Source organism: Propithecus coquereli, unplaced genomic scaffold, assembly GCF_000956105.1.
Source record: "Propithecus coquereli isolate 6110/MARCELLA unplaced genomic scaffold, Pcoq_1.0 Scaffold536, whole genome shotgun sequence".
Taxonomy (NCBI): domain Eukaryota; kingdom Metazoa; phylum Chordata; class Mammalia; order Primates; family Indriidae; genus Propithecus; species Propithecus coquereli.
In genome coordinates, this window is record NW_012151241.1 from 28,510 (window position 1) to 41,522 (window position 13,013).

Below are 13,013 nucleotides of genomic sequence, written 5' to 3' on the forward strand. Positions count from 1 at the left end.
AACAATGAGAACGTATATTAACGAGGGCAGCAGCTTCCAAACTGACCTCTGGGGAAATCTTGAATTCTTCAGTGATGTTTTGGTGGGGGAAGAACCTCTACAAAGGTGTAATTCTAGCTTCATTTTTAAAATTTATATTTTAAACCTATTCTGAAAACTCAACATTAAAAACAGTAATAACACAACCTGCATCCTCAAATGTGCTATAGGGGCAAATGTAAGATGTTGGAGCCCCCTGGTTGTATTAATCTTTTCCTGCCAGGGCTGTTCACACCTATGTAGACTTCAGGAGAGTCTCTTGTCACCTGTGTTTACTTGAAGAGTCTCTGCAATCGGAAGAGGGCTGTTTAAAACAAAACAGATACTACTTGCAAATTCTTAGCTGGATTCATCAAGATTTCTCTATTCTGGGCCGGGCGCGGTGGCTCACGCCTGTAATCCTAGCACTCTGGGAGGCCCAGGCGGGCGGATTGTTTGAGCTCAGGAGTTCGAGACCAGCCTGAGCAAGAGCGAGACCCCGTCTCTACTAAAATTAGAAAGAAATTAATCGGCCAACTAAAAATATATAGAAAAAATTAGCTGGGCATGGTGGCGCATGCCTGTAGTCCCAGCTACTCGGGAGGCTGAGGCAGGAGGATCACTTGAGCCCAGAAGTTTGAGGTTGCTGTGAGCTAGGCTGACGCCACGGCACTCACTCTAGCCCGGGCAAAAAGAGTGAGATTCTGTCTCAAAAAAAAAAAAAAAAAAAAAGATTTCTCTATTCTGTGCAACCAAAGCAAAACATATATAGATTGGATGCTGGGGTTGATACATATAAATTTTCATCCATAATCTTAGATTTAAAATGCTTTCTATTTACTGAAATAGTTTTGTGTTCTCACTGATTTGCTTTGAAAAATATCTGAACTCATAAAATACATTAATAGAATACTTTTGTCTTTTTTGTATAGTGGGGATGCCATGTAAAATTTTGTCTCATAGATTTGAAAACTACTGATGCAGCACAAAGAGACGGCATGAGATTTGAGCCCAGTCCTGGCTCGGCCCCTTACTAGCCATATACAGCCTTGGGCATGTCACTTACCCTCTCTGAGTCTCCAAGTCCCATCCACAAAGTGGAGCTAACTGTACCTACTCAACGGGATTGTGATCAGATGAGGTGTCATACTGTACCCAGGACACGGTAAGTAGTAAGTTGTTCCTTCGTTCTTCCCAGTCCTTTCCTACAGCCCCACTCCTATGTACAGATAGCACTGAATCGCCTAGACCTTCTCCTGACCAAAGATATTATATGCAGGCCAGACAGCAGCTGGGCTCTGCAGCCAAAGGCCAGGGCTAAACCACCTGGGACCTTAACTGCCTTCAGCACCCTCCTCTGATGGCCCAGCTAGCCAGCTGCAGAGCTGACACTTGGGATCCATGAAGAGCTGCTCAATGGATGTGACAGGCACAGGTGCGGGGTTGTGAGGGGCTCTCTGTGTGTGAACCGATGTTTTCTTTATGCTGCATGGGTATCTTTTCCATTTGCCTGCAAAAGCCTTTCAGTGGTTGCTCTAGTGGGTCCAATCACAGTGCTTTATTTTGTGAAGAACCCCATGGAATGCAGTCTCTTTGGCAGCTGGCATGCTGCCCCTCTCCCTGGGAAGTGCCTTCCTTTTCCATCAGCACAAAGCAACCCAGCAGAAGCAGCCAGGGTTTCTTGCCCCTCTTTCACCTGGGACCCCTAAAAGTTGCAGCCCACTTTGCAAGTACTTTTATTGGCCCCGGAAGTAGAGGGAAATTCATTGAGAAACTTTGTTAATTTTTCATTTGTTGAAAAACTACCCCAAACAGAAGGAGGCATGACAATTGTGCAGATTCCATTTGAGGACTGAGCAGAAGCTCCCAGAGCCCTCAGATGAAGTGAGAAACATTCCTAGGGGACAAAGCATTTGACATTATTTTTATTTTAACATCACATATTGCCCCACATTCTCTGAATCAATATCCCCAAAGGGGATTGGAAGAGCCAGATAGGAACTTTCCGGCTGATTACAGGGATTCGGCTGAGTAGACCTTGGGAAAGGTCTAATCTCCTTTGAAAGGCAACTGTAAAGTCATTCAAAAGCTTGTGAACCTTGTGCTTCCCAGTCAGCACTGCTTGTCCCAAGATAATCCTGCTTAGTTTTTTTGGGCATCGTAGGTAAGAAAAAAAAAGAAAGAAAGAAAGAAAGAAAGGAAAAGAAAAAAAAAAGGAGTGTCGGCAAGAATTCTGTCCCTGACAGGAGCAGCTAGCTGGAGTCTGGCCTGTGGACACCAGACACCAAACCTAAAGAATGTTTTTGGAAGAGAGCCTTTGGCAAGCCTTCTAATTTGCATTCAGAGGAAACGTGCCCCATTTTCCACAACAGGCAGCCTGGCCAAGGACACCAGGAGGGAGGAGGCTCTCTTCTCGGCGTCTGCAGGTTTATCCCTGAATGCTACGGAAACAGCAGCTGCCAGGGCACGGGGAGTACAGCTTGGAGAGTCCTAAAACTCTTGAGTAAGCTGGCTATCACACTCATGACCTAAAAAGGCAAAGACTAGATACTCCGATGCCTGCTGCGGATGCAGCCTGCACACGGCAGCAGGATGAGTTGCCACTGAGCCATGTTTTAAAGAGTCAGTCCAGTGAGGCCAGCCATGGGCTCCCGCTGGCACGTGATAATGAACACATTGCCCACTGCCTGTGGCGTGCAGAGCATGTGCAGATAACCTGGTCTTGTGTGACCTTCACAGCCCTGTTAATTGCAATCCCCTTTCACAAATATTGAACACTGGGGCGCTCGCAGGATCAATGACTCGCCCAACGTCAAAGTGCCAAGACCAGACCTGCAGACCAGGCCTTCTGTAGAAGTTTCCAATCCCAGGCTGCTTTCGTTTCAAATGGGCACATTCTTCATGTCCCACTGCTCACCAGCACCTCCCCACCTGCTCATGCAAGTGAGGAGGAAGAGAACTGGTAGGTAAGTCATCTTCCACTGCCCTTCTAGGTGGGTTACATGGAAGTGTTTCTTTCTCATTAGATCCATCCCTGGCTGCCCTAATCGTGGGGAGCTGGTGAAAACGAAGAATGGAAACTAGGTAGTGATCTCAAGGCCACACCAATGGAAATGCTGTAACATATTTTCCACTGTTGAAAGGAACATCAGACTTCCCCAAAAGTTTTCATTGCAAAATGCCCACCCAGTTATTAAGCGAATAGGATTAACTTATTGCGTACAGGAGAGAAATCACTTGATAGTCACATGGCAAAGCAGGCAAGGGTAGAGAGAGTCAACAGGACAGAGATTCAGAGAGCAAGAAGGGTTCCAAATCAGAAGCAGAACACCATATACACATTTACAGAGGTTCCCACCACAGCTGCACGGTGCTGACCACCTTCTGTTGCCGTGCACGGCTTCCTGAGACTGTCAGGGAAGGGGCAGCCGCTGGGAGGGGAGCCCGAGGTTCATGGGCTTGCTAATTCTTTCCTATAGTCCGCTCTGTTTTCTGTCAGCAGTAAGGAAATACATTCTAGCAAATGACATCCAGTAATGCTTTAATTAACTGCAGTACTTTGTGCTCCAATATGCACCAAGAAATCACTTCCAGATGGGGAAAAATGAAAGATATTTACACAAAAAAGCAATCCCTTTATTTTAAGGAAATTTATATCTCCCATGGGTATAGAACTTTGAGGGTCCAAGAGGCTATCTATTTTGATAACTGTTAGAATGAGACTGGAAACTTTTATTTAATATATAAAATGCAATGGTATTCTTTACGTTTGCCAGCTTTTCATGTGTTTCCACGGCTATTGCTTAAATGGCCCAATGCACTTCTAACTATTTTATTTTTAGGAATCTGACTTGGAGTAGACAAGAAGTGTGAAACACTTGCCTTTACCCTCCAGCAAGCCAGTTATTTTGAGAGTTCTCTTCTTAGGGAAGGGAATTACATTTCCAGCTGTGCACTCTTGGCATTTCCCCAGCATTCTGTAAACAGGGAACCAGGTTTCCTGGTCCAGCAGCCATTCGGGATGGGCCAGTGTACCATCCCCTGCACCAGGCAGCAGCCTCAGACCTGTTCACTCGCCCTGTCTGCCTCATGCCTGTCACGTTGGTCTCGGCTTGTCTGCTCTCAACCCTCTTGACTCTGCATGGAGGAGCCACCCTAGACATGAGAAAGCAGGCACCTTTTGTGGGTGGTGGGCAGAGCCCTGGATACTGGTCCTTTGTTCTTCAAGAGAGGGAGGAGTGGCGAGAGTTAGCTTCAATCCCAGAACTGAACTTGCAGGTCAAAACACCCTGGCCACTGTGGCTCCTGTTTCACTGTTATAGTCCGAACAGAATTTTCTCCAGCCGGGGCACCTCTAAGCCAGCTATCAGAGAATCTGCCCATAATAAGAGCACTAGTGAATTCTTCATTGATTATAAATTACCGGTATTTATTTTAACCACAAAGTGACTTCAAAGTTGTTTTTGTTTTTTGGTTCTTAAAGGGGGTCGAGAAAGAGAAGGGAAGGAATGGGCACAATAAATTTAGCTGAATCACAGAGCTGTTAGCTTCTGCTTTTATCATGGGTGTTCCTTTTGTACGTTATTTTGTATAACATATAAAAAAAGATAAAACAAGGCTTCTGCTTGGGATTTGGTCAAATCAAGAAGAATCCTAAACAGTATGGGGAGAGCCTGATCCCTGACATGGTCCCTGCCATCAACATGAGTTTAAAATCGCGGCTGCCAGCTCTCAGCAAAGCATGTGTACCACAGTGGTACCAGCTTGGTGTGCAGTAGTTACCCTTGCTTAGAGAACTTGCTTATGTTTATACAAATGTGCCACAGGAACTCTTTAATAAAGCAAATTTTTGTCTACTCCAATGGTTCTTAGCAAGGAATAAACGTAATCACCTATGGCCTTTTAAACCTATATGCCATGCCCCACTCCAGAGTTCCTGACTTAAAGTCTCCACATATCTGTATTTCTTGAAAGGGTCCCAGGTGGTTCAAAGGCATATCCCTGGTGGAGAAGCATGCTCCGTCTTTACAGGATGGGCAGACAGTATTCAGTCCCCATCAACGAGACAGTTAACGTAACTCCTACTGACATCTGTTGGCTCCTTGGGGATTACTGACAATGTAATAAATCAAGAAAGCAACTTCCCTGGCTGTGACCACCAACCGTGGAAAACAGCAGCTTGACATCTCAATGCCGTTACAGAGATGTCCAGAACTTGGCTCCTCATGAATGAACTGAGAAGAGAAGTGTGGATTTGTAAACACCGAGAGTGACAAGAACCAGGTGCTGGAGTCCATTGGCTTTCCCAGCTCCCCTAGGTCAACGCAGCTGGCGGAGTTGGCTGCACTGTCTGGAGATGGGTCACTGCCCTTCTCTGCAGTTAGTGAAGACTGTGGAACCTCGCCAGGGCCCCGCGATGGCCAGGTAGGACCCACCTGCCGAGCTCCCAGTGCCCTCCCTTCCCTCCTGCACTTGGCTTATTTATTCATAGAATATTTTCCTAATGGAGCTCAGCTCAAGGTCACACCTCTGTCTTCCACCCCTTATTTTCTTTTCAGTGTTCTCAAATACACGAGAGTCGTACTGACCAGCAAGAATAGGCTGGAAACTGATGAAGAAATGAGGCCCAGGATCAAAGCTGGGACTGCCAGACAAAGCCAGGGAGGGAGGCTGATGGAGAGGGCAGGGAGCACTGCACGGTGGCAATGCTGGGAAAACGAGGTGGGGAGGACCAAGCAATGTTTCTGGGCAGATTTTCAAACCGTCAAGTTTCCTACTGGATGGCTGTCACAAGTTTTAAAATGGATTTTTAGGGAACTTCCTCTGTCCTGAAAACTCCTTTCTGAGTGCTACGTGATATCCCAATTTTATCCCAAGGCCTGTTATGAGCACTCTCTGTAGAGAGCTCCACCCTCCTCCTCAGCACCCCCCATCTGGCCAACAAATATTAGTGTTATTCTTGAACAAAAGCTGACACCAACGCTGGTTGGCCTGCAGTTGTGGTCATGGTTCACTGAGGCTTGGTTTCAAGCGAACCAAGCGCATCAGGGCAACCACCTGATCTGTTGCCCATTTTCTGGGTACAGGATGATGCAGGGGGGACCGAAGTAGTTCTCTGTGGCGATTCTCTTCTGCGCGCTCTGCCGCTGAGAACCAGCGGTGGACAGGAGGGGCAGGCTGGGGACAGGCTGCATGCTGGGCTGTGCCAGGTTCTCAGCCTGGTGTGCAAGGTCAACATTCTGTTCCTAAGGTCTCCATGGACCCAGGTTCTTTCTCATTAGGAACACAGTAACATGTCGCCCAGGCACTGCACGTTTGTTGTTTCAGATGACTCTGGAAAGAACTCTGGATTTGAAAATGAACAGACAGGAAGGGATTAGAAGGGTACAGGCCTCCTGAGTTTTCCCATAGCTTCATCTGAGGAGAAAGCCTAAGGAATGTTTTCCAAGAGAACTTTCTGGTTCCCCTGTACAGAAGGCAACCCCTTCTCTAGAAGTTAGGAGCAGAGAGGGAACAAAGAAATGGAGAAAATAATTTGCTTACATACCCCAGTGAGTGTGCCCAGCAGAACCCTGTCTCGAAGTCTCATCTGGGTCCGCCCCACACCCAGGTCAGGAGCCCCACGGCAGGTAGGACACCTGCTTCCGAGGCCTGGCACATGCAACCCTCTGCGGCGAGAGACACTGAGGGCATTTCTCCTTTAGAGATTATTAAGAAATGGGGAGAACACAGGGATAACCTGGCTAAGGCATAAAAAGTACCAGAAACAAAATACATACTAGGAAACTGGGATTTACATGGAAAAGTATGCACACTTCATTGCCTTCAGAAAGAAAGGCTAGTTTTCCACCTGCAATCTGCCACTTCATTAACTCAAGCCCTAGAACCAAACCCAGAGACGCAGGAGGAAAACTCAGCATTCTGGCTGCAGAGGTGACCTCAACAGTAGCAGCGGGAAGAAGGGTTGGGATCCAGACTTCCTCATCCAAGCTGCCTGGACAGGTGTGCAGCAGGCAATGGAGCCCATGGGTCAGAGGGTATGACAGCCGCCCTGAGGCTGCTTGAGCCGCTGACAATCCCCCAGCCAAGAGCAGCCCTGAACACAGGGACTGTCACACTGCTGCCTCTCCTTCAGGAATTAGACATAATCTAAATTGCCTTATCAACCTGGCCCTTACTCAGCGTCTCCAATTTGGATAGGAATTAAGACAGGGCATGGGAGAGACTCATTAACAGCCCGGATGTCCCAGAAAGCTTCAAAATTGACCATCTGAGAATCCTGGGGAGCACAGGAGAGGTTGGGGGGCCCTCCAGGGAACCGGTGCTGAGGTTCACAGGCCAGGGAAAAAAAAGTGCCCCGAATGCTCCTACAGTCTCTTTTTAATTAGTTTCTCGAGTTTGCGGATGCGAGATGACTCCTGTTCCGGTGTTGGGGCCATCAGGGACAGTGAGCTGGAGCCTTCTGCCCCCGAGGGTGGGGCGGGAAGCCTCTGGCGTAGGAGCTCCAGCATGCTGCTCTGCTCGCTGCGCTTCAGCCCCTGCGGGTGAGAGAAAGGACGGTGGTCATGGCCTGGGCTGGCCGGGAAGGGAAAGCGCAGTGTCTGGGTGTGCTGGGGGCTGAGGCTCTAAAAACAGCACAATTACTCTGAGCGTAACAGGCTGAGGATTAACACCTTCTTCAGGGGAATGACCAGCCCTGGGTAGTTCCCCGGGGAGAACAGTGGAGGAAGAAAAAAGGTAATAGGATAGGAGAGAAAGAAGGTGTTCAGAGACAAAAGGACAGGGAAAGATGGGGAGGAAGGAAAACCCCCGCTCTTCATGCCACTCTCTGCACCCCCACCCTCTGCAGAGCAGTGGGTCTCAGTGGCCTCAAGGTCCTATCACACACCCAGGACCATCCTCCTCAAAAGGGCTCCTCGATTCCGGTCTGTGGTGTGGGGCCAGGCACGTGCATTTTGAGAGAGCCTCCAGGAACCTCTAACCCGCCACCAGTTTAGAACCACTGAGTATGAGAAGGATGAGCAGGTGTGGACAAGACAAGACACTGGGCTAACCTTCATGTCCAGTATCTTCTGGAAGGTTTCTGTGTTGCAGTCCGTGAGGAGTTTGATGTAGTTGTCAACAAACACCACCAACGGTTCATGAGGGGCCATCACCACCTACCGAGGGAGGAGACAAGAGTAGGTCTCAAGGTGAAAGAACTCACTTGGGGGCAGGGTCACCTCTCCTCACTCTGGCCAAGCACAGAATGGATTCTGCAAGATTCCCTCAAGCAGCAGCAACCCTAAACTCAGAAATGTCCTGATGGCCTATTAGAGCCATGTTTCCTGAATTGGCTGAATCATAAATATCACCTGGATTTCTTTTTAATGCACAGATACCTGTGTCCCTCCTCTAAAGATTCTAACTCAGTTGGCCTGGCTGGGGTCCCAGGTGATTTTTAAAATATTAGGACCAACCTATTGGGTACAATATACACTATTCTGGTGATGGGTACAATGGAAGCCCTAACTTCAATTCATCCATATAACAAAAAACACTTGTACCTCTTAAACCTACTGAAATAAAACTAACTAAATATTAGGACCATTTAGGAAACACTATGTCGGAGGGTGTCCTGTTTGAGACATTTCATGGGTACGTGGTACCTGGTCCTTCTGTTTTGATATATCCTTATTCTTGAGAAATGGAAAGCAGAAGGAACTGATATAAGTGGATTTTCTCAAAACCAAACATCCCAAAGCTGCCTATTTTGAAGACTTAAAAAAACCCCGAGCTCCATTTAACTACATTTCTTTAAAGTATCAGTTGATATACAGAAGGAAAGGAATGGCACTGCAATCCTCAAATTCATTTCCATTTGGTTTTGGAATGCAGTATGTGATTTTCTTCCCCCAGGAGACTGATTTTGTTTTGAATTCCTGATAATGTACCAAAGAGTGGCAAGGGTAGTTCATTCAGGAATCCTCTGCAATGATTCCCAAACTGTATGCTCTCCTCCCCCGTGAGCGAGCCAGCGATGAAAAAGACCAGGCTGCTTCCGATGTCCTCAGGCCATAAACTCCAGGTCTGTGCAGTGCCCTCACCTGGTCCCTCCTGCTGGAGCCTGAGGTCCCACAGCTACTTTCTACTCCTGCCATTGTCTAAGTCATTCTGTTTGGGAAACAGGCGTGAAGCGCCTGCAGGGCCTGGACTTCTAAGACACATCATGACCGTACCATTAGTTCTCTGGTCGTCACCCCTCTTCCAAATGGGCCCCTCGCTTCTCAACAAGTACAGGTGGAAATCAGATGCAGATGCTCAAGGCTTCAGACATTCATCACCCGGAGTACAATATTTTGTTAAATGAGGCTTTAAAAAACCCATTTGCTGATTAGATTCAGTTACTACAACATCTGTTCAGAGTTCATTTAAAGCCGCAGAGCACAGACAGCCAAAAAGGCTCATGTGGAAGGGAGGAGCGGATGGCTGGGCCTGAAATCCATGCTGAGAAGCAGAGGGACCCCTGACTTACCCACTGGTTCACAGGGACAACCTCACCTAACTTCCAGTCTCGGCCAAGTGGTTTTACAAGATGATCCCATGACAACAAAAAATTCATTTGTTGGAAAAAACTGCCAATCCCCAAGTAACTGGCCACTGACTGTCCACAGTACCTGATGAGGCCAAAATTCAGTCCAGCCAAGTGTGGACAATCCTTTGGGCCTTGTGCAGATAAGGCCTCACCCTGTGCTTTCAAAACCAAAACTCCTTGGAATAAGTGATCAAATAAATAAGCAGCTGCTTTTATCAGAATCCCCGAGAAAGACATGTCATCACCTTAAGGATCATCTCAGCCCGGGTCATGCCTTTCACGACGATCTTAGTGTAGCTGGCGGGTGCCTTCCTCACCACCTGAGAGCCAATGGAGGGGAGGTCAAGCAGGACCATCTTCAGGGAGTGGGTGTCCAGCAGCAGCTGCAGGAGTGAAGCACAGCATTACTGGCTGTTGCACAGGGACCCAGCACCTTGAATGACATTTTCCTGATTATACAAGCAATACATTCTTGTTGCAGAAAATTTGGAAAATAAACAGAAATATAAAAGAAAAAATTATTTATAATTCCCATTACCCAGGAAAAACAACATCAAGAAGCCACAGTTTATTTATTTATTTATTTCGAGACAGGGTCTCGCTCTGACACCCAAGCTGGAGTGCAATGGTGTGATCACAGCTCACTGCAACCTCAAACTCCTGGGCTAAAGCAATCCTCCCGCCTTGGCTTCACGAAGTGCTGGGATTACAGGCGTGTGAGCCACCATGCCCGGCCAAGAAACCACAGTTAAATGTGATATAATTCCTGCCAGTCTCTGCGTGTGAGTATAAAAAACTAAATCAGAATTATATTTTACGTATATGCCGTTTTATAACCTGGTTTCCCCACTTACTATATGAAGTTTTTGTATTCTATTGTTCCATCTTGGCAGTCTTTAAAAAAAAATCATGATTGTTTTTTTCAGTCACTGCGCTCCAGCCCGGGCAACAGAGTGAGACCCCCATCTCTAAAAAAAAAAAAAAAAAATCATGATTTTTAATGGCTGTACAGTACTCTATGGGGGGCCGGTGTTTGTATAAACTTTAAGATCTTTCCAAATGGAATGCACCTATTCACACATCTGCCAGCATTGCAAACTGCAACCTCATCGGCACTGAAAACTGTCATGAAATCTTTCTTATTTGTTAGGCAAAAAATGGTAACTCATTATTGCTGTATTTTGAATTTCTCTGCATGCTAGTGAGGGTGTAGGAAATTTAACCAAATCTAAACACTGTATCTTGGCAACAATCCACCTTTTCCTGTTTGTTTGTTTTGGTTCTCTTGGATGCCAACTATCTAGAAGGAAATCAACTTTCCTGACTGGCAGGAACGATGGTGTTTCATCATAGTCAGTGTTCATGAGGCCTTGCCCTGGAGGTTATTTATTGTTCCCATTTTACAGATGAGAAAACCAAAGTTCCAGAGGTTTAGTAACTCACTAAACTCATCTCATGTGAGGGATGGTGTTAGATGATGAGGTAGACAGGAAGCCGTAATTCCATTTCCTGCTGCCCAGGGCAGTTTGGGCTCAGAGCTCACACTGATTCCTGCTGACTCCCCTATTACTGCTGCTGTTCGTGGCAACCAGGTGGCATAGAAAACGAAGTCAGAATTATATTGTATTTATATGCAGTTTTATAACCTGGTTTTAAAGCCAGAAGGGTAACTCTGGCCTGTTTAGGAGAATAGAATCATACCACCACTAACCAGACAAGGCAGCAGTGGGGTGACAGTTCCTGCTGCCACTACTGAACTCCGATGATAATGATCAATCTTAAGGTTAGGACAAGGTCTACGGCTCCTCTTGGAAAGCCTTGCCTAATTATATCAGGCAGGCAGGAATGGAATCCCTTTAGGCCTATGACACTCCGCATCCTCCGATTTTCCGCTTACTTTGCTTTGGACAGGAGAATTAATGACTATAGATAAACTAATTAATGAGAGACTATTCATGGTTATAGTGATTATAATTTTGAAAACGGTATAAAAATTGGGGGAAGACAACAATGTTTTCTTGGAGTAACTTAGATGGAAACATTACTCTCAAGAAGTGGTAAGAAATGACACTAAGGATAGAGTAATTTTATGCAGTAATGTGGCTTAGTCAAAGGCCTAAACTATGCAGGTTATTCAACTGCACGCCAGCAAAGTGTCAGGGCATTTAGGACCTTTCTAGATTTCCAGAGACGAAAATTCTTACTATCCTAGTATCTGCATTTTGAAAAGGCTTACAGAGAAGCGCATACAAGCATCCAGGGGAGAGAACGGCATAGACTGACCGAGGCCCACGTGAAGAGCCCAGTGTCAGCACTTCCCAGAGCCCCACTGGAAATGACTACTGCTTTCTCAGAGAGAATCAGTACACGCCTCTAAAGAATAGGTATGCTCAGTTCCAGGTGGATTAAAATCCTAGACATAAAAATAAAAGCTTTAAAATTTTTAGAATAAAATACAGAGATTATTTTTCTTGCTTACAGGTGGAGAAGAATGTCAAACATGGGAGAGGTTGAAAAATCTACTACCCTAAAATAAAAGAAGTTTATATCAGAAGACACAAGCAAAGTAAAAGATAAGACACAAATCAGGAGAGGATATGTGCAATATTGACAAAGGAATGATATTCAGAACACATAAAGATTCCTACAGATCAATAAGAAAACCATCAACTATCCCAACAAGGACAACAATGGGGCAAAGAGAAAACTCAAATGCCCAAAAGGCATGTGAAGTGATACTTAACCTTATTAGTAAATGAAAAATGCAAATTAAAACCACAAATGTATGCCATTTCATACCCATCAGAGAGTCAAAGGTAAAAAGGTTGATAATCACATGTTGGCATGGATATGGCACTGAAATTCACAATCGTGGTCAAAGTATAAATTAGTTTAAGCACTTTAGGGGAAATTCAGTAATATTTCATATTTTCTTTCTTTTTTTTTGAGACAAAGTCTCACTCTGTTGCCCCGGGTAGAGTGCACTGATGGCATTACAGCTGATCGATACCTAAAACTCCTGGGCTCAAGCGATCGTCCTGCCTCAGCCTCCCGAGGAGCTGTAACTACAGGCACAGGCTACCGCACCCAGGTAATTTTTTCTATTTTTCGTAGAGACGGGGTCTCGTTCTTACTCAGGCTGGTCTCAAACTCTTGACCTCAAGGGATCCTCCCGCCTCGGCCTCCCAGAGTGCTAGGATAATAGATGTGAACCACCACGCCTGGCCTCAGTAATATTTTTTGAATTGAAGACGCATATAATCCATAACATAGTATTTATATTTACATCCTTTAGAGAAATTCTTGCCCATATAAAAAAAAAATGTTTCCTGCATCCATCCACTGTTCATAAAAGATCTGAAACAACCTAAATGCCCATCGACAGGAGAATGAATAAACAAATGGTGGCATATTCATGCAA

General features: G+C 45.9%; 1 protein-coding gene across 1 annotated transcript in view; it reads right to left on the minus strand.

Annotated features, from left to right (window-relative positions):
- Nucleotides 1-7,380: 7,380 nt before the first annotated feature.
- Nucleotides 7,381-13,013, minus strand: part of VPS53 (vacuolar protein sorting 53 homolog (S. cerevisiae)) — a 144,732-nt gene continuing 139,099 nt past the window's right edge. The window contains exons 20-22 of the mRNA XM_012657323.1: nucleotides 9,838-9,975; nucleotides 8,073-8,177; nucleotides 7,381-7,556 (exon numbers count right to left, since the gene is read on the minus strand). Coding sequence (XP_012512777.1) covers nucleotides 7,386-7,556; nucleotides 8,073-8,177; nucleotides 9,838-9,975 — 414 coding nt within the window. The 3' untranslated portion in view covers nucleotides 7,381-7,385. The remainder of the gene's footprint in view (nucleotides 7,557-8,072; nucleotides 8,178-9,837; nucleotides 9,976-13,013) is intronic.